We start from the raw sequence: 21,174 nt of genomic DNA, 5'->3' as shown, positions 1-21,174 counted from the left end.
ACCTCCTACCCCAACCCCTCCATGCATCTGAAAGTGGGAGAAAAGCTGATCCAGAGAGATCAAATGAGCACAGATGTGAAGTCCTAACTAACAGAGGAGAGCACAAGAGCTAACCATATGTGATATAAGATTAATCCCTTTTCCCCTAAAGCTTTAGCTTTAGCGTTATAAGTAATCTGATGTCTTTGTATCTTGGAAACTTCACACCACCAGGACTCTGAGCAGGGATATTCTCTCCACTGAAATGGCAGATTTGCAGGCAGTGCGCTTGAGTCTTTTTTCTTTGCAGTCAGGGAAGAAATTTTAAATCTTTGATTAAGGAATGTAGATGGAAAAAGACTGTAAATTTCATGCTAAGCAAAGTATAAACCAAGAGCAACATATGGACAATTGTTTCTTTCTCCCATTTCTGCTTCAGTAGTGGCAACATATTTTTCAGTTTGGATGAGCAACACATACATAAAGTGTTCTATTATTCCCTTGGAGATTTCCATACAACCTAAGTTTTTCTAATATATGGCAAAATAAAAAAGACTTAAGAAAAAAGCGCACTTTTACTTGATTTCTTCATGCCTGCAGTAGTCTTCTGTATCTCAGGTGTTGACTGAACTGTTCATGGTATGGCAAAAGGTATTTCATTAATGGATATTGCAGTTTGAGCTTCCTTCATGCCTTGGAAATGCATTCAGAAGCTTTCAGTACAGCTTTAATATTTCAGGAGAGATGTGGTCTCCTTTGTACAACTTTTGACTTCACAGATGAGAAAGAGTGAGAGTAGTAATTGTGATCACCTGACAGTTTCCTCTTTCAAAACAAATTATCTTGTGAGCAGGGACTGCAATTAAGGTACAAATTGCCATCCATTTTATTATGCTGAAGTTGCCTTTTCAATTTTTGTCCCTTGCATTTTTTCTCTCTGTCCCTCCTTGGATGCTCCTCAGGACACTCCTTCAAGGTTATATTCAAACATTCCTATATTCTCTGTTAAATCCTGTCCCAACTCCCCTGGATGTGTTTTAGAGAGGAGAAAGCACAGCAGCTCAAAGCTTTGATGTTGTATGACAGACAGTGCTACTGATGAGCCTTTGCTTCTCCCAACATGTGCATACAGAGCTTACATTTATCCCAGGGGAATTTCCCAGGATAATGCAGTGTGGATAACCGAGCTTTCCTGCAGCAGAGGAGAGAAGGCAAACCTGCAGTTCAGCACCTGTGGTGATCTTGCACATGAAGAAATACTGTCAGCAGGGAAAGACATTAAAATACTATGTCAAACTGGGACCTTGCAAGGTGGGAACACCACTTGGTAGGCAGTGCACATTCAATAAACCAAAATGTATTAAACTGGGTGCATATTAATTGGGTCATTCTTTATAGTGATGATCAAAATCATCTCTACAGTCTGACTAATAATAAGAAGAAATAACATCTATCCAGTGGCTACCCTTTTAATTCAGACTTTTATCTCTTCATTTTGTTATAAATGTGAAACTTTTGCAGTGTTCTGAATTTAGAGGAGTTCCTTTCTAACCCAAGAAAAGCAAAATACAAAGCTGGAGCATCTCTCTTTTTTGGTCTTTCAGGGTGACTCTTCTGTGTCTAATCACATTATAGTCTCAAATTTTATTTCAGTGTTATTCTTAGTGTACATGTCACATTATTTAGGTTTGGGGTTTTAATTATGGACACAGATACATTAGAAGATAAATGTGAGGGTTTTGCCATAAAACTGTGGGCCCTCTTTCTATAGTCAGATACTGTCTTTGCTATCAGGCTGAGTTTAGATTTCAAATATTTTGGACATCTAATTTTTGGACATACAGCAGCAATAAAAGAGAAATTGATGGTAAAAATGATGGATTTGAGGGTACACAAACAAGAACATCATCTACCTACACCAAGTGGGGCAGAGATGTCCAGAGGGAGACTAGGATGGCTGGGGAAAAGACCAGGGAGTGCAAAGTGTGGTGTAAGAGTGGGCAAGAGAAAACTGCTATGGAAAGAGTCAGACCCTAAAAGCCAAAGTTAAGAGTGAGCAGAGAGGGTGAACATAGGAGTGCAGTAACAGAGGAAATAGGGGCTTGGTGTCAGTCTGTGAATTCCCAGCCAGCAGGACAAGATTTACTGAAGGCTGAGTGTCTTTCTTTGTCACTGTAGGGGTCAAGCAGCTTTATTTACCAGCTGTGAAAAATTCTGCAAATAAAAATTAATCTCTCTGTGTATTTCTAGAAAAGGTGATAATGTGGGGAAATGCAGTTTTATATTTCCTATGTTTCTCTCCCAAGTTGCTACAATAATTAAGATATGATCTTCATTAAAAATATCAGACCAACAGTGCTACTCAATGACTGTCAGAGGTCTATTTTGAAAGAAATCCAATTAAAAATAATTGATGTATTGTCAATAATCAGTAACAATTACTAATATAGTCACTCAGCCTTTATGCTAATTAAATGTATTAGTTATCTAGAGTTCTGCCTTTAAAACCCACAGAGAGTCAGAGCTTGCCTCTTAATTTGAGATACTGCAGAATTTTCCCCAGTGGTGCTCCTTCAACTGTCTTCTGCAAATCTCCTAAGCCACAGAAATGCTTTACAGATGCACCCCAATGCAAACACATGCACTTACATATGTAAAGAGAGTTAACACTAATTAAAGTACCAGCTTATTTCCCTGAGTCCCAGAGTACCTCTACTGCTGAAACTAAGATTTATGAGCATGTACTTAAGGAAGTACATTTCCAGCAAACAGTCTTTTATCCTATCATTAGTGTTTAATATTTGCTTTTGGAAGAGACCATGTCAAAAAGGAATAGCATATGAGATCTACAGCTGAGAAATGGAATTATTAAGCCTTAGATGTTGAGATTTTTTAACCTATACATCAGACCTCTGTAACTCTTCAGTTAATGGGGTTGGTCATTGCTGTTGTTCCCTCCTATGAAACACTAGGTCACAAGTTTCCTTACATGAGACAAGGTGTTAACTCCTCAAGCTGAAATGTGGCTCCACTTGTACACAAGCAACAAAAAGTTGTACCACTGTGTGATATTGTCAGGTTCCCTGCATGCCACAAAAGCTGAGCCTGTGAAGTCCACCTGCCTTGGAGGGAAGAAAGGAACTCCCTTGCTCCTTCCACAGACATCTCCCTCTAAGCTTCACACAGGCAGAAGACAATACAGAGCTTCAGAAGGTTCATGCTGCAAATGAGAATAATTTTTTTTTTATGGCAGCAACTAAAAAAATTCTTAAGTGTGCAAGGTGTTTTAAATACAGCATAATTAGTCATGTATGAAGGATTGTGTTGTTCATGGTGTGAGATGACGTCAAACAAGACAATGAGAGCCCAAAGCATGACTCCTGCAAGAGGCTTAAACACCTGCCTGCACTTCTGTGATAACACCTTACAGTAATTTGACTTGAGAGCATCCCCAGTTGTTTCCATAATTTCACACAGCATGCAAGATTTTTCTTATGTTTTTAAAAACTCATTCCGCAGTTCACCAAGATTTAAATGAGGGAGTCTATACTGTTTCAGTTGTCTGTCTAAACGAGCCAACCTAGCCAACAAATCTATAAAGCTAAAAGAATCTATAAAGCTTTCAGTTCATCTAAAAATAGGCAGTCAAATGAATGGCTTCTGCACTCCAATGTCTGTGATGTTTATATATCTAATTGCAATAAATGGGTATATTTGATTTGGGTGTAGCCCAGGCCGGGCTCTTGCACTGCTCAGAGTGTATCCTTTCAATAAATACCCCTTTTATCCCTTTTGCTCTGTCTAGTCTCTGTTCCAGGTCAGCCTTTCGAGGCATCAGGTGCCTAATTCACAATAGAACCCAATCCAAGTGTTTTATCCTGAGATCAAAATACCCTATCTATTTTCACTTGAATAAATAGCAAGAATAATCCTTATAATAATTTCAGTGCAAGTAGTTACAGTAACAGCAGTTTCTCTGCACAAAGTCTCAGTTCACCTTCAGCCCTACAGTGTCCAGTAGTAATCCAGTTAACCAGGATGCTGGCACTACAAACTGTGGGATCAAACAGTATTGCCAATATCTGAGTCCTCATTCAGATTATTCAAGAGGAGCTAGACTACTTAGGTGTTTGATTTCGGGCAAAAGCAATATGTTGTTGACATCTCCTAGAATAGTGAAACTTCTTAGGGGGGTGGTGGATTGAACTAGGAGTTGGGTTTGGGTCAAATATTGCCTGTCATGTCTCATCTATTCTAAACAGCAATATGCAGTAATACATGTATTTATTGCTCTGGGAGCTTGTTTGCTCCTTCTTCAAAGGATACAAAATGTTCCTTCTTAAAAGTATACAACATTATTTTTACAAGTAGCTTATTACTAAGATATGTGAAGCTCATTATAGAAAAGTGTCATAGGACAATGCTACTGACATTTCAGGTAGTAGCAGGTCAGATTTTTAATAATTTATGAAATATAATTTTCTTTTCTAGAGTAGACTGGACCTCCCTTCCTGATCTACCACAACAAACTTTTGCATACATTAAATTCATCAAACAACCCTGAAGGGGAAGCATATGCAGGACATCAAAGTCTACTTGTCTGTGGAACACATTTAATATCTTCTTGGTGATATGTCCTGGTTGTGTATATTATGGGGTGTGAGGTGGTCAGTTTGAGGAATAAAGGTCCAAATATTCATACCCATGTTATAGGCACAAGCCAGCAGGAGATGCTGTCAGTGGTGAGGGTGATTTAGGGCTTCGGGTCAGAACAGCACAGCCTAGCATGGCTGTTCCTGTTTGCTGGTCTGCAGCCTTTCTCCCTGCTGCACTGTGCTGCTGAAACGCAGATCACCAGAAAATGTGCTTATTGGGAAGTTTCACTGCTGCATTGAGCCCAGGCACTTGCTGAAAGCCTGAAGCCTTCAGAAGTTGCTGTTTCTTTCCTTGCCCTGCACAGGAGGAGCACCATGCAGAACCACACTTTAGTTGCCAGCCAGCTTGACTGTAATTGGTTGCACTATGGTATGGAAGAAGGAAACAGCTGTTAAATAATATGATAATATTATTGTGGATACTGTTGTTCTAGCAGGTGGTACATGAACTTTTAGGTATAGAAGTTGGTTCAGGGTTTAAGGTAAATATTAGGAATATTATATAGTAATTACACACTATGAACAATGGCTGACAAGCACACCTGTGTGGTTGGAATTTTGTTAATTTTCTTTTTGAATTTGCCTAATTAGCTGAGCAAACTCTTGGATGAAATACATCTGAATGGATCTATTCCATATTTCATGCAGAGAAAAACAAAGGAGCAGCTCTATGAATTTCAGTCATTACAAAACACCACACTTACAATGCTGGCTTTTTACAACAGATGAAGCCAAATGTGCTTATCAGTAACAATGCTCTCCTGATTTGTCTTTAGGCAGAGGGCAAATGTCATCAATTTCTTCTCTCATTTAGTTTCATGCATGGATTTCTGCCTGTGAGCATTGGAAGAGGGGCTATGTCTTCTACTGGAAGGAGACTGATAGTCTTGCAATTGCTGGCAGAGTACACACCAAGTACATTCTCCCTTATTTCTAATCAAAAGCTCTCTACACAGGGTCATGGAAGGAAGCATCACCATTGCAATGCTGCACTTTCCTGCTGTACCAGATAATTCTTTCCAAATGCCACGCTCCAGTTAATGCCTAATGAGTCGTGCCCTTCCCACGGTTATTGGAGGTGTCACCTGCTCTTGAAAGCTGATTCACACGGAGTGCTTTCACCCCTGTGCTTGTACACACTGAAGGTCTCAGTAATACTCGACTCTACAACACAGAAAAATTAGAGTCATCAGCTGTGAGATTATCACAAATTACTGCTCTGGGGTGATTTTGCATGACTCCTCCACGTGATCTGAAGAAGCATTTGGCTGAAGCTTTTTATTTGAAATGCAGTGATGTTTGGCATTATCAGAATTGACAGTTGTCCCAGGTTCCCTTCAGCTCTTCATGGAATTCCAAGACCTGTACCTGTGTAATGTTAGCTCTAGAAAACCGTTCTGGCAAAAGTGTCACATTTGGCATTACTTTAAGTCCTTCAGGCAAAATGAAAACTAATCATTAGGTTGTCTGCAAGTTGCATGTGCTTGTAAATGTTTAGTTGAAAAAGAACCATTGTGTCAGGAAGACAAATCCTGGATGATACAGCCTGGGCTTTGTTACATAAAAGCTCAGTTTATAAGGTTGCAGTGGTACTTTCCAATCCTGCTCTCTGAGATATCATACAATGCAGCACAGAGGAGACAAAGTACAGATTCAGACTCCTTTGGGCAAATCTTTCTAGCTTTTATAACATTTAATAATATTTGCCTATTTTTCTTGCTATTGCAGTATATAATTACCTCTGTGGTAAAGCTATTTTGGTTATTCAATAAGAAAAATATAATGAAAAATGTCTTTGTTTAATATTTTTATTTTAATTTGACATCTGTGCAAATTCAGAAGTTGAATGTAGCCAAAGAAGACTATTATCTGGCTATATATACCCAGAAATTTGAAAGGTTAGCTATAGGATTCCTTTATTTTTAAAAGGTAATTTTCTTCAATCTGGGGTAACTATTTATCCAAGCTAAAACTGACAAATCCAGTGTTTCCAAAGCCTACTGGCCATTCAGACAAATGTAGATATCATTACTGCCACCTATTGCTACAAGGAGAGAACTGAAGATATTTTCATATCTGTATATTTCCACATGGGGATAAAATTGGAAAATAACAAGCTTGTTCCAGTTAAGGCATTTGTAAATAAACATGTTTTGATATCTTCTTTGACAGCTTTATCTTCAGTGCTATATAAAACTGGCTAGTACAAGTGTTGAGAAAATCCAACATTGTCATGGACAGCTGGTAAAAAATAGTACTAAACTATTTCAGAAAGGAACTCCAGGCACCACACAACTCAGCATCACAGTAACTTGGTTCTATGTAACTGTCACTACAACTCCAGGCCTTAAGCCAGGTGTCCAGATATTCTTTAAATATACATGGGGAGAGGTAGGGCCTCCAGAGGCCTTGAAGGGTGAGAGCTTTTTCATTTGTCAAAATTATTACAGCAGTTATATGTTCCATACAGACCAGAAAATGGTCTTGCCACACAGGTTGTTCCAGAGAAAGAAAAGGCTCCAAAATGTGATGGTGGACTGGATGATGGGAGTTTGAGCATATGAATGCTTGCACCAGAGAAGTAGTTGGAAGTAGTTATGGATTTTTTGTTTCTGCAGTAAAGCCCAGGAGTGGGAATTGCAGAGAAAAACAGAATAATCTAATACCTCATTTTCTCAGCTTATTTTCAGTTTTACTGAATAGTTTAAATTTCAGAATTACAGGGATGCACAGGGTCATATAATGTCACAACATTCATTTGAGCAGGAACAGAAGGCTCTGAAGATCTTTTTATGAAAGGACAGTAAGTGGCAGCAGCTACTGCCGAGATCTAAGTGAGACCTAGTATGTGAACAGGCAATGAGAGGTCTGGAGCTGTCAAAGTCTTTCATTCCCATTCATCTAATGGTAAATAACAGTAAAGAACTCTGAGATTCTGATTATTATCTTTTTTTTTAGTACCACTGAACAGTTCTGGAAACTAGGAAGGATGTTGGTCAGGAACAGAAAAATAAAAAGATAAATGAGTGATAAGGTGTTGACAAAAGGAAGAAAAGATGCATCACACTTCATTAAGGCTATTTCTTGATCAAGTCCTCCCTGTACAGTTCAGCTCTGGAAGATACCTCATTTCTGTGCCACCCTTACAGAATCAAAACATGTTTGGAAAAAATAATCTCTTGGCTGTACAGTAGCAAATATATATTGACTTTTCCTTTTTCCAAAGTGTCAATAAATTCAGCTAAAGAAAACCTCAATATGTATGCAGTCACTTCTTTTATGAACTGCATGCCTTGGACATTTGTATTATTTGTGAGTGTAATAACAAACAGGAAGGCAATAAGGTCCCTCTCTGTGAAAATCAGAATTTGTTTATGTTTCTTTCCATAACCAGGAGAAAACCCTTTATCATATATTATATGGTTCACTTCAGTGCTCTGATCATCAGTGATGTCTCATGTGAACTCAAATAATCCACAGCTGAACTTTTATTTCCCAACTCTTTGCCCTTTTTACGGTTGTTCAGAATTGCTATGCATCTAGTATGAATCTTAATGCCTACTTCTATGTAAGGAAAAAAATATTATCATTAGACACAAACTGCATTATTAAGAAAAACCTTTAACACAATATTTTAAGGTTTATCCTACACAACAGTTTCTACTGTTAGCACAAAAGAGAAAAAAGTACTAGAAAACCTTTATCATAGTGGAAACAATGTTGACTGAAGTCAGTGTAATCCTTCCACTGACCTCAAGGGCCTTTGTCTGAATCCTGCTTCTTTTGCATCCTTATGAAAATGCAAAATGCATCTAATTTAATTTCTCTGTGGATGTGTTGAAACTATCTTTGAGAAAATACCCTTAGCATTCTGCAAGGACATGGACTACCTTCACTGTCAGCCTCAGCTTTTCAGTGATTCACATGTAAATTTGGGGTCCCTACACCCAGACTGAGGCAAACACATCTTGTGAGCCATGGATTTTGCTGTCCATGGGCTCTGGGCATTGCCACTGCCCTGGAGGAGGCTGGCCAGGGGCTGCAGTGCTGGGTGTCACTTACAGGGAGTAACTCAGCTTCTGCTCTGATGTGATGGGTGGGGAAAGGCCTCTTTTCTCCCTGCAGAACTTATCTAAACATTAATCATCACAGGCAAAACTCAGCTAGGAAGGAACCTCAGGAAGTCTCCAATCCAACCTTCTGATTAAAACATGATCAGATACAACACCAGACCAGTCTTCCCAGGGATTTATGCAGTCATGTCTTGGAAAACTGAAGGTAGGGTGACCATACAACAGCTCTGGGAATTCTGTTCCTCTCTCTGTTTTCATGGTGGAAGTTCGGGTTTTTTTGATTTTTTTAATATCCAGTCTGAACTCCCTTATTGCAACTCACGCCTGTTTTTTATATGCTAGATTCTGTCCTTTGAATGAAAGTATGTGTCTTTTGTCTAGTCAAAAAAATCAGGCAGATCCTACTTTTAAAAATCTAAGGCTTAATTTCATTAGTATGAACAGAACTGTTTTCTCTTTAACTCACCTTTGTTCAATTAAGAGTTGCAGCCTCAGTGGTCCTCATTTTGAGGAAATCAATCATCATTAAAAAGTGGAAATACTCCATTATAAGTCATGCTGGCATAACTGCTATCAACTGGAATGCTCATATGTGGTACTGTTGGAGTTGAGAAGCTCAAGAGAATGGAAATGTGATAATATATTAGAACCTAGTCTGAGCAAGCAAGGCAAAGAATGAAACAGACATAAATCTGAAATAATATACTTTGAGTTTTTGCTGACACTAAATTAAGGGTTAGGGGTTATTACAGCTGTAAATTCTGACCTATACAGAGCTATTATAAGTTGAAATATTTCATATTCTGATACTATTAAAAAGCTGTTTGGACTGGCAAAGAACAGCTGTCCCTGTGTTGGAAACACTTGAATTCTTTTGATAAAATGAGAAAATGTAGGCAAAAGCAAAAAATCACAAAATTAAACATGGCAGAAACGAAGTCTGTGGTGCATATAAATTTGCTGCAAAATTGAAAGGCAGACTAAAACAGATGAACAGTGATAGTTTTTCAATACTCACAGATTTAAGGAAAAGCACAGATCTTGTGTTTGGTATTATTATGGCTGTGTTTCAAAAAGGTGAAGGGTAGACAGTGTCTGTATTTGCTGTAGAAATGCTTTCCTTAATCAATTAGATTAATCTTAGCTGGAGGAACTCTAGCTGGGAGTTCTGTTATTCACATCAATGGCTAAATCTTTGCTTAAGCCTCAGAAGCATTTTTATGAAATTATGCCTTGTAGTAATCAACTTGAGTTTAATTCTCCATTGAATAAATAAAACACTGTTTGATTAGCTTACTTTGGCTTTATGGAATATGAATCCACATTCATGTTCCAAAAGCAAATAGAGGAGTTTTTTCGACCATGTAGATACTATTATTTGTCTCATCACATCTTACAGGTGTCTACTGTTAACTAAGCAATCTGGTCTATTTGTTCTTTATTTACAAGGAATTTTTTTTGTTTAGTCTTAGATATTTTATTTTTTCACTGTTTTCTTAGAGATCCTAAGAAATTATATAACTGAAAAGACCTACATTATTTTAAATTACGGCATAGCACCATTTTTCAATAATTTTCTGTCACCTACGTAAAATTAGTTGTTATCAATGTGAAATGGTAAACAATGAACCACCCATCAATTTTTTCTCTGGGCAATTCATGGCTGAATTCCTTTGTTTTGCAGATGGATATTTCAAGTCCAAGTAAAAACAAAGAAAAAAAGTTATGAAATCCTGATTGATCATATCACATGAAACTGTTTTTTGAGACTGCACTGAATTTCAAGCTTTAGGGCAAGTGGCATCATCATATGTTTTTCAGTCCTTTTTTTTTTTAATGATTATTTAATCTAATAAGGGACACAGAAGCATGACCTCTGGAAGGTTATTTATGGTCATTAATCCAGAGGAGCAATTCAGATTTCGGATTCTCCCTTTTTGATGTATATATATATATTTCCTGCCATTTTATCTGACACTGGCAACACAGTCATCTAGATTTGGTCATTCGTACTGAGATTTCTCAGAGTCCTCTTCAGGTGATATAATCCTCCTTCTTTTACCACTTACATAGCTTATAAATATTGTGTTACAACTCTCCAATGCTGAACTGCAGGGCATTTCAATTTTAACCTCATTTTAAGATGAAGATTGGCAATTTATTCCTACTATTTTCTTAATGAGCATTCAAGCCCCATGATAGAATTTAAGAGGTGAAAGCTCTCACTAGCTGCCAACTGCTATGGACTATATCAAAGACTCACTAAATTCCACATATACACTTCTCTCACTGGTTTCTTCAGTCTTTCATGAATTTTCTTGCAGTCAAAAGGAGAGGAAGTAAGATATTCCTTGAACTTGGATACATTATTCTTCGTAGACTAATTCAGGGTGGAAGGGACCTCCAGAGGCCTCCAGTATAATGATCTTCCCAAAGCAGGGCCAGCCTTCAGATCAGAACAGGTTATATGGGATTTATCCAGTCAGGTCTTGAAACCCAACAAGGATGAAGACTGCATGACTTCTCCACCTCTTGATTTAGAAACCTGCTTCTGCTTCTCTTAATAACATCACAAAGAAACTGATGGAAAAGGTAATTAAAACTGCAGATCCTTGAACCTAAGTCCTTTATAAGCACTGTGAGCCTTTCCAGGGAGGACACTCTGACTGGCACGTGCAGTGAACATGAGTTGAGCCACGTGCATGGTTTTACTCCATGCAGAGAGAAAATCTTCAATCACATGGGATGCACACACAGCCTAGATATTATAGAAGATACAAGTAGATAATTGTTCTTTCCTGCTTGGAAATTTTATGCAGCATCTTCTTACTCAACTTTCATCCTTCAGGCAGCTTTATTTTGATATTTGTAGCTAAGGCGATTGAAGAAATCTAGAAATGGTTTCAAAGGCAATATCAAGAAGTGGCAATTAAATGGTGGGATTTTTCTTTTCTCAATAGTTCACACCTTTGAGTTTCTTGGGACAGTTTTTATGTTAGTTATGCCTTGTCCGTCACTGAGCAAAAGACTTTAAAGTTTTCTCTGTTCTAATTTCTATGTGGCCCTGATATTTCTGCATACAAAAACAGTTGGAGTAGTACTGGTACAGACTGACAAAGTTGTATATGTGAAATCAGTGTCAAGGATGCTTCCACAGCTCTGCTGGTCACTGATTGATGAATGGTCAGAGAGAAGCCCAGGAAATCTTTGAATCCAAACCATGGTGAGTGTGATCTTCACAAAGTCCTTCAACTTCTCCTATGAGTTGGTTCAAAGTACTTGGATTTCAAAATGAGTGTTTCAATTTATTCTCTTAACTAGGGATATGTATAACAGGAAAACCCTGAAGTTAAGGTGTTACATTTCACACCCTGCTGTTTAAACATCTTGCTAATGGGAAATCTTTTTCAGAAAAATTGATGTGCAATCTTTCACTTACATAGTATGTTTGAATTTAAACTGCTTAACTAAAGAGTATTTATCTTTTAAATTCACCAAAACAGTGGCTTAGTGAATTTGATTAGAATATTTATCTAGAAGAACTAAATATAACAGACTCCAGAAGCCTTCAGTTCTGAATACATCCAGTAACTTGCAATGTACTTGGGCCTGCCAAGTCTTCTCCTGGACCCCACTGAACCCTCTCTGCACCTGGCTGGCAGTGGTCAGTGCAAGGGCAGAGCAGTGCCCTTGCTCCTCTGCAGTCTGTAGAGCTTTCAGCAAGCTCCCTCTGAAGAGCAGAGCTTTTAGTGGACACTGTAAAGTGGGGACAATCACACAGCAGAGCTCTCTCTGCACGGTGACCCTGTGCTCTTCCTCCCCTGCCATGGGAATCCGTGCATCTCACACATCTCCAGGCGTGTGACCCCAAAACAGCAGGGTCTCACTTAATAAACTTGTTTACCTTCTGCCTTAGGATGGCACACAACTTTTACTTGCTGTAAAAGCAGTTTAAAGCCTGCTTGAGGTCCGAGGCAGGGTTATGGGTCCTTCAGGTTGCCCCAGGGACTGAGGGGTTGTGCTGCTGTGTGCAAGGCCATACACCCTGTGGTGGTGCCCCCAGCTACATCCTGCCTCTGAGCAAAATGAGCAAAGCCAACAGGGGGAACATGCCTTAGGTGGGAAAGGCATTTTGGTTTGTGCACATCTGTATCAAGTATCAGCCACTGCCTGAATTAGTCATGGAAAGATAAGCACGAATCTAATTTTACCACTCGACTTTCTGAACATTACAGACACAAACTGAATGAAGAATGTATTTGATGATACACACAGTTGTCAAGTGGATTTGTCAATGTCTTTTCTGGTGGCTATAAAAATGCATAATCTGTTTAATGATGCAATGCCATAGCAGATATTCAAATTGTTTGAATCGGTCTTCTTTTATAAAAAAGATAGAAAAGTCACTGTCTTGTCATGAGCAATCCTTGGGTGTTGTACTGTTATACACATGGAGTAGCTCATAAAGATGAATTTCTTCTTTTGATCAGTTTTATTCTTGGTGAAGTGCTAATGACTATATAATTCTAATTCTTAATTTTCTTAAACTGGGGAAAAGAGTTTGGTGTGTTGTTAAATGTATCACTGATTTTAGGAAACCACAAAAAGATCCAAATTTACTTGTGTATGACGAATATTTTTACACACATGAGAAGTGCAGAGTCAGTTTGTGCTTGCTAAAATTTGCGAAGACAAAGTTTAAAATATTTAATTCAACTGTCAAAACTATTACTTACTTACTTCCATGGAAAATTATTGCTGTATTTTCAAGTCATGAATCAACCACAAAGACTATTCAACAGGAAATCACAATTCCAACTTATCACAAAACAGTTATCAGAAATCAAAGACCATATTGTCACTAGCAAATATAGAAACTCTCTGAGCAGTAGCTCTTTCAAAACCCATCTCATCAGTTGAGAGATTAGATATAACATTACATTTAGAATTGCATAGAATCTCCTATGCTAATTCAACCAAATTCAAAACAAAACACAAAATTCCTAATTCAAACAAAACACAACCATATTTCATAATATAAACAAATATATTCCAAAAGTTTGTCTCACAACTTCACCCATATGAAATCAGGGAAGGAAAGATTATAATATGATAAATGATATGCCAAGTGATTACAGCGGACAGGAAAGACAGAACTCAGAGTCTGGAAGATTTTGGGTGAAATAGGCTCTAGGACAGATGTTCCTTTTATTACACAAATAACTAGAACTGCTGCTGAATCAGACAGTTGTAGGTAGCCTGTAAGTTGTGCCGAAGACAGTATTTCACATTGATATGCTGGTATAAGTTTAAATTTCCATTCCAGATAATTATTCATAATGAGATCCTGTTCCTTACAAAAGCATATATATATATATATATGCATTCTACATTATTTCCAAATGTGCAGAGAATTATTCAAACTAATTTCTTATTTATCCTGTGTTTCCTCAGCTGCCACTACACAAATTATAAAATAATCTTAGAATACTTTATAATTTCATAGGATTCTCAGCAAGTGCTAGAAAGTGAGGAATCCAGAATGCTAAGGAAAGTGTAGGTTTCCTTCTTCTGTCAATAAAGATGTGAAATTTAGGTGATGACTGAGCTCATATCATGCAAGCAATAAACACATTATAATTACTATTGGTATGTTATTCCTGCATAACGTTTACTTTAAAAGTCCTTCTCTACTTTAAATTTGGGAAAAAAAGTATTCTGGTATAACATATTTTCCTTTTGCAACACTTCACTTTTTTGATTATTCCATTTATGGGCACGTTGTGAAAAAGTTTTCCTAGGAAGTGCTTAAATTGAAATAATCAAGCCATCTCTTATCTAAAAGAGATTACAGAGGTGGGAGTGTTTGCAGTTCATTTGCAGAAGAGCTTATTTTGCCAGTTTATGGTTCCTTGTCTTTTGAGATGAGTGGAAAATTCAGCCTAAGGGCCGAAACTGCTGCTCAGTGTAAGTCAGATGCCTCTGCCACTCTGGCAATGCTTCACCAAGAGCAAGGAGATTCCAAACTGCATGAAGTGCAAGCTGCCAGTGACAAGGCAGTGCCACACATCACTGTCACATCACACTCACCCAGCTGCAGGGTGAGCCAAACCAGGGCCTGAATTTTCCCTCAACAGGTCCACACCAATGACAATAATTCTAGACCAAAAAAGAAGGTGGGAATGCCTGGCAGTGGTGGAGAAAAGTTGTTTCCATCCATCCTCACAGCAGCATGGACTTAAGTCAACAGAAAACAATCTTGAAACTCTCTAGGGCAACATTGTTCTCTTGTGCCAAGAATGACAGAGTTGAGCTGATGCTTCAGCCTGTGATAATCTCCACTGTCCCTTTTCCCTGCTCCTTTCCCCAGCATGGCACTTGGTTACAGACAGCCAAGTGGGGATTTGGGAGTGAAACAGAGCTGCTGGACACACTCAATTAGCACAAGACAGATCACAGGACTCTGCAGAATGTGAGTGACCGTGCATGGCAGATTAGCAGGGGCTGGCAGACAGGGTAAACCACCTATGCTTCCAATTAAATGATTTCTGTCAAGTGTGGAGTCCCTGAAGCAATCAGGCACCTTAGAGATGCAAATCTGCCTTCTCATTTTTACTGCTGCTATAAAGAATAAAGCACATAATCTTGAAAACCAGACCCATGTCAATGCTAACCATATGAAAACAAAACCACAATAAATGGAAACCCAGAGAGCCTCTTTAGTATGCATGTTTTCTCAGGGCAGCAAAAATATGTAGATAAAAATCAGTTGCCTTTATGTATTACATGGTTTTCATTGGGTTTGTAGTGATTTAAGTGACTAAGTCCTCATACCCAAATGGGGAAAACTTTAAAATTGCAGATTTCCTTTGGATACAAAATGTAATGTTTTCCTTTCTTTATTTTCCAGGGACATCAAACCTGACAACATATTACTGGATGAACATGGTGAGTATTGTTTTCTCTCAGAATCCCTGATTCCTGAGATCTCAGTGGCGTGCTCATGACATGTTTTGTAAATCCATCTCCAATGTTGAATTCCTACCTAAATCTGGGCTTTCTCAGAAAGATCCCTGAGAACAAACACTTTGTGGATTTTGTAGTTTTCCTTCCTATTGCCAAAGAAATGTGGGCATCAGAAATTTTCAAGGTCTGAATACAAAGGAATTTAATATGTATTGAGATCAGCGGGGACACTTGATAAAAAGAAGTTAGTGTTTTATTAACAGGATTCTGTGAATCACCATAAAATCCCTTTTTAGGTGCCTGCCAATAGAACAGTACCAAACACCTTCTTTTCTCTTTTAGAACTTCTGAAGGGTTAAGAAATTCCACATAGCAAATTATTTCTCATGTAGATATCTAAAATAAACTTTCTAAAATCTAGATAGGGATTTTGGAAATTTCACTGAAAAGTTTGTGTCCCTACATGTAGTTCTGGCTTAAATAGCATAAAAAGGAGTAGACAACAATAAACAGGTTTGAACTTTTACTACCAACTCCATGTTTTATCTTAAAGATAAAAAAATATGGCATGAAAGAAAAGCAGCTGATTTCTTTCAACTTAAAGTTTAAACATATACTCTTGCCAAGAAGTATTTCGCTAAAATATCATGTATCTTCTTGCAACTGTTTATAGGGAAAACATGAGAAATATAAGTAAAGAGGGCATTGACCTTGTATCAGTTAGAACAGAAATACATAGAGAAAAAAACCTAATAGGAAAAAGGAGATGTGTGCTTGCTACTGTGGGAAAGTCTTGTGCTTTGTTTACTTCCAAAATGTATTAAAAGCAGATAATGTCTGAGAAACTATAATATTGAAATTATGCCAATGATGGCATTATGTTTCAAAATCCATTGCAGAGCTGCTGGGTATACAAGTTAAAGTTGATTAAAGAGGTAATACTCTGCATAGATTTGTTCCTGGGAACATGGAAGCTAATAAAGCTAAGTACTATTGGAGTTTTCAACCATCTAGAACTTCAGTAATTTAATGCTTCAGACCCATATAAGTGTTAATGTTCCCAAGATTCTAGTATCAGCAAACAAGCATGAAATAGAAATATCTTGCCTTTAAGTCCTGGTGAATTAAAGATGTCAACAGCAACACAAAGTGACTATGTTAAATCTCTGATTGACAGCCTTCGAAGCACAGTCACTTTTATCTCTCCTTGCCCCTCATCAAGGTCAATTAGTGCACAAAACCAGCCTCTTGTGAAAGCTTTCCTATGGAGACTCAAGCATCACAAAGAAGAACCTACACCAGAGTGAGCACTACAATGCAAAAGGACAGGGTTTTTGTGATTATAAACTATTCAGCAACAAAGTCATCTGTAGGCAGCTTGGAAATTTCAGGAGGGACGGCCTCTTTTCTGCAAAGGAGCAGAATACTGCTCCCTTATAGGACACCTGCAGACAAGCGTAGGAGAAGGGACTATGGGACACAGGGAATGGGGCTGCAGCCGAGCCTTGTCCCTAATGGGTGCAGCTGTACAAGACAGGTGAACAGCACTGAACGAAAAGAGGCACAGAATGCTGATGTGCATTGACCACCCACAGAAGAGCAAAAGGGCACGCAGGTGTTATGCACGTGTGGGAAACAGGGTAAAAGGCTTGTACTGGGGAATAATAAAGGGCTGATGCTTGAACCCAGGCTTGGTGTCAGTCATGTGTCCTTTGTCAATTGGTGCCATGTGTGAGGAACCACTGACAAACAGACAAGTGGTGAAACAACAGACTTCTCCAGACAAGCACACAAACCTTGGTCAGCAGAAGTTACCAATTCATGGGTTCAAACAGGCTCAAAGACCTGTCACAGGGTTGAGGGAAGGAATTCCCTGAAGCCTCTAAAGGGTAAATACACTTCAACTCACTAAATGTGGTGATAATCAGTAGGACAAGTATCTGTCCCATGGTAATTACCTCAGGCTTACCTTGTAGAAGTGAAGTTCTTGTGCAAGAAGAAAGCTATTCTTGAAGTCCCTCACAGCTCTGATTAAGCTGCAACATAGTAGCATAATTTTAACAAAATCATCAGATTTCACTTAATGGAAAAACGTGCTGAATATATGCACCATAAATATATTTGGCTGCAGAGTAAGCATAACAAATTCACCTAATATGAGCCTAACCAGGTGCACAGGAAGGAACTTTATTTTAGCCTGTGGCCTCTAAGATGGTACAAAGTTTCCCATACGTTGGACTTTACCCCTAGGTCTTTCTTACATTTCATTAAACAAATTATGCTTACACAAAGTATTGTAATTGGATATGCATGACATTTCTGACTGAGACATTGTCTTGGTGACTGCTTTCTTTGGCCTCCCTTAAGAAACCTATTCTGGCTGAAGTCAAAATTTAGTGTTGCACCATTCACATTGCCTTGTATCTTCAAGCAATTAAATTGACTAAGTTTCGTAACATAAACCAAGAATACATGTTATAGATATTTGTGCTCGGTAAAATTAGTTTCACTATAATTTGTCTGTATGGCTTAGGGAACATACCTCAGGCTTAGGTAACATACCTCAGGAATAGAGAAGTAATGAAAACAGAAGATTTTTCTTAAAAGTGATCAATCTACAAATTAGAAGAAAAAGCAACAACACAAAAACATATACAACATATTCAAAATCATTCTGGCAGAAGAAGCCTGAATTTTTCCATATGCTTTTCATCAAAGCCACATTTCAGCACTGCTGATCACATGTTCTGATGCATCAGTGGAAATAAATGTTAGATGATCCTGAAAAGCATAGTGGTACATGAGAATGGAATAATCAGACATTAAAAATAGTGTTCAGCCCCTATCAGAGGATGACTGCATGGTCTCCTGGAGAAAATACACATTCCATCTCTGAGGAGAGAAAGTAGGGATGGTTTCAGGGTTCATTCCCTGAATGAATCAGACCCTCTAAGGAAATTAATTCAATCAATAAAGCTCCTTTTAAAAATGTTTCTTTCTCAGCTTTCCCAGAAAGCTCTTCCTCTTATGACTAACACTAATCTCTAAATTTAGTTGTAGTTCTCTGTTCTGCAAACATATATCTGAAACAGAATTATTCCAGTGAAAGCTGAAGGGACTACCTAGTGTTTCAGGAGAACTGCAATTGTATTGTAAAGAGAAAAGCATTTTAGAATTATCTCAATGACAGAATTCTGGTTCTTCTTCTATTCCTTTAATTTTAATGGTTTAGAACAAAATGACTGAAGTAACAGCATTTAGATCTGGAATCTATTAAGTCTGGTCCATGCTGTATTTTTTTCTAAATATCAAAGAAATTAAAGATATCTTTAAAAGTTTGCATGACCTATTAACGATGATGTCAAAAAGACATAGAATTTCTTCAATACAGAAAAAACAAGCAGTGGCAAACAGATTAGTAAATTGACTTTTTGACAATCGTAATCTTAAGCAATCTTGGCATTAAAACCAGAAATGGGATGAGAAAACCTACGCAAAAATAACTTACTGGAATCTCAATATTAACTTCTGAATGCCAGAATTGGCAATATTTTTGCTGTACACAGATGTCTGTGAGGCAATTTTCAGGGACTTTATCTTGCTTAATTCTCCAATGCTGATTAATGAGACAAAAAGCTCCAGCACAATTCATCCACCTGAAGCTGTCTAGACTTTGAAAGTGTGTCTGAAACTTTTACATGGCCATTCAACAGCCTAACTTTTTGAAGTGCACAGCTTTGCTGAACCCATCTACAGCCACACAATTTCTACCAATCTCCCTAATGATAAGTGTCAGACTGCCAAGTCATGCCAAGTTCAGGTGGGTACAAGCTTAGGCTCTCACACATGGTACAGATGAACCCAGAGAGGCTTTTTGAATTCTTCATAGGGTTTGACTTTCTGAAAGAAAATTGGATTTGACTGTACTTCAAAATGTTACTGTTCTGAGATTTACAATCAGCCCTGGTGCTGCTGAGTTGATGGCATTAACTCCAGTATAATATTTCTTCTCTCTGACATCACATGCACCCCTTTGGTTTCAGACTCTGAGAAATTCAATGAGGTTTGAAGTCACGTACATTTTCCTCTGCTGAATGTTAGTTAGCTAGCCCCAGTCAACTTTCAGGACTTGTTCTAATTGTCATTATGATTTGCTCAAAAATTAAATCCAAACACAGATCATTTGCTGTTTACCTCAGATACTGCAATTTCAGGCCATGCTGAAAAGTGAGACATAAAAGTCACATTGCATAAAGCTTTCCAAAGTCATACAGTGTTCTGTGGGTAGTTAAAGCTTTAACTGGTAGCTGACTGAAAGACTGTAAATTTGAAACAATTTCCACTGAGACACTTCCTTCTTCAAATATATGTGTTGGTGTATGTGAAATCTGCAGTCTGGGATGATTTGAAAAAGCCACTCTGCAGAGAGTCAAAGGAATGTGGTCATTTGCTTTTTCTTTCCTTCTATCTACCATCATCTTATTATGTATGGGGTCATGCAGCTCCAAGCATTAAGTAATGAGCTCTTTCCCTGGATTAACTTGAATTTAATTAGGCCACCTGAATCTGTTGTGCACTGCTCTGCTTCACTGTTCATAAAAGCTAAATCCAAGAGACACTAACATTCTGCTTAGTTCTCAATATTATACCAAGATACAGACTTGGTTTGGACATTTGGTTGCTCACAATCATATCCAGAAAGGGAGATCAACTACAAGGTGTGAAGCTCAGATAGGAAAAAGTCCCCACGAACAGAAATTTGCAAACAGTATGAAGCAGGTGGACTCCCAGCATATCCACTGCAGCAATAGCAACCTTCCCTTTTCCTATGTGCAAGAGTTGCAGCGAAAACTTTTCTTAAAGGCTGATTAGAAAGACTCCTATAGAGAACTGGGGTCTAATTGTCTCTTGAAATATTCTCACCAGGAGTGAAAAATTTAAAAAAACAAAACAAAACAAAACAAAATGAAAAACAAACTAATAAAAACCCCACCCCAAAACCAAAGCCCCCAAGCCCTTAGGTTTACAAGAGTTGAAATCCTGCAGTGGTGTGCACAGGCAGGCAGAGCTCCACCTCAGCACCCCTCCAGCCCTCCTTCACTGACCACAGCACTCAGAGCTCACCCCTCTCTGCCCCTGTCCCAGCACAGAGCCCCTCTCCATGCCCCCAGCTCCCACCAGGCGCCTCCCCTGCCTGCAGAACACCTTCTTTTCACTCCAGCACCAATTATCAGCCCTTCAAGCACCAGGCAAAGGCAGCCTGCAGACAGCCTGAGGGTTGTGGAGCAGCCCAGTGATGGGGAAAAGCAAAGGGGCAGCTTTTCCAGCAGTAAACTGTGCCCTACCTTATGTACAGGAGCTGCCTGTTGCTGCATGGGCAGCAGGATGCAGAGGAGCTATGCAGAACCTACATCCACAATCCATCCCTTACCTTCCAGAAAGGCATTTTTAACAAAAAACCCCACAACATTACATGGGTGCTATTTTGGTTCTGTTAAATG

At 38.4% G+C, this 21,174-nt stretch overlaps 1 protein-coding gene across 2 annotated transcripts in view; it reads left to right on the top strand.

Moving 5' to 3' along the window:
• Positions 1-21,174, top strand: part of STK32B (serine/threonine kinase 32B) — a 157,422-nt gene that overhangs the window by 91,651 nt on the left and 44,597 nt on the right. For both annotated transcript variants that reach the window (XM_088163129.1, XM_014895351.2), the window contains exon 5: positions 15,618-15,655. In XM_088163129.1, the coding sequence (XP_088019255.1) occupies positions 15,618-15,655 (38 nt within the window). The remainder of the gene's footprint in view (positions 1-15,617; positions 15,656-21,174) is intronic.

Source organism: Sturnus vulgaris, chromosome 4, assembly GCF_052056855.1.
Source record: "Sturnus vulgaris isolate bStuVul1 chromosome 4, bStuVul1.hap1, whole genome shotgun sequence".
Lineage (NCBI taxonomy): Eukaryota > Metazoa > Chordata > Aves > Passeriformes > Sturnidae > Sturnus > Sturnus vulgaris.
This window is presented reverse-complemented; position numbering and strand designations above follow the sequence as displayed.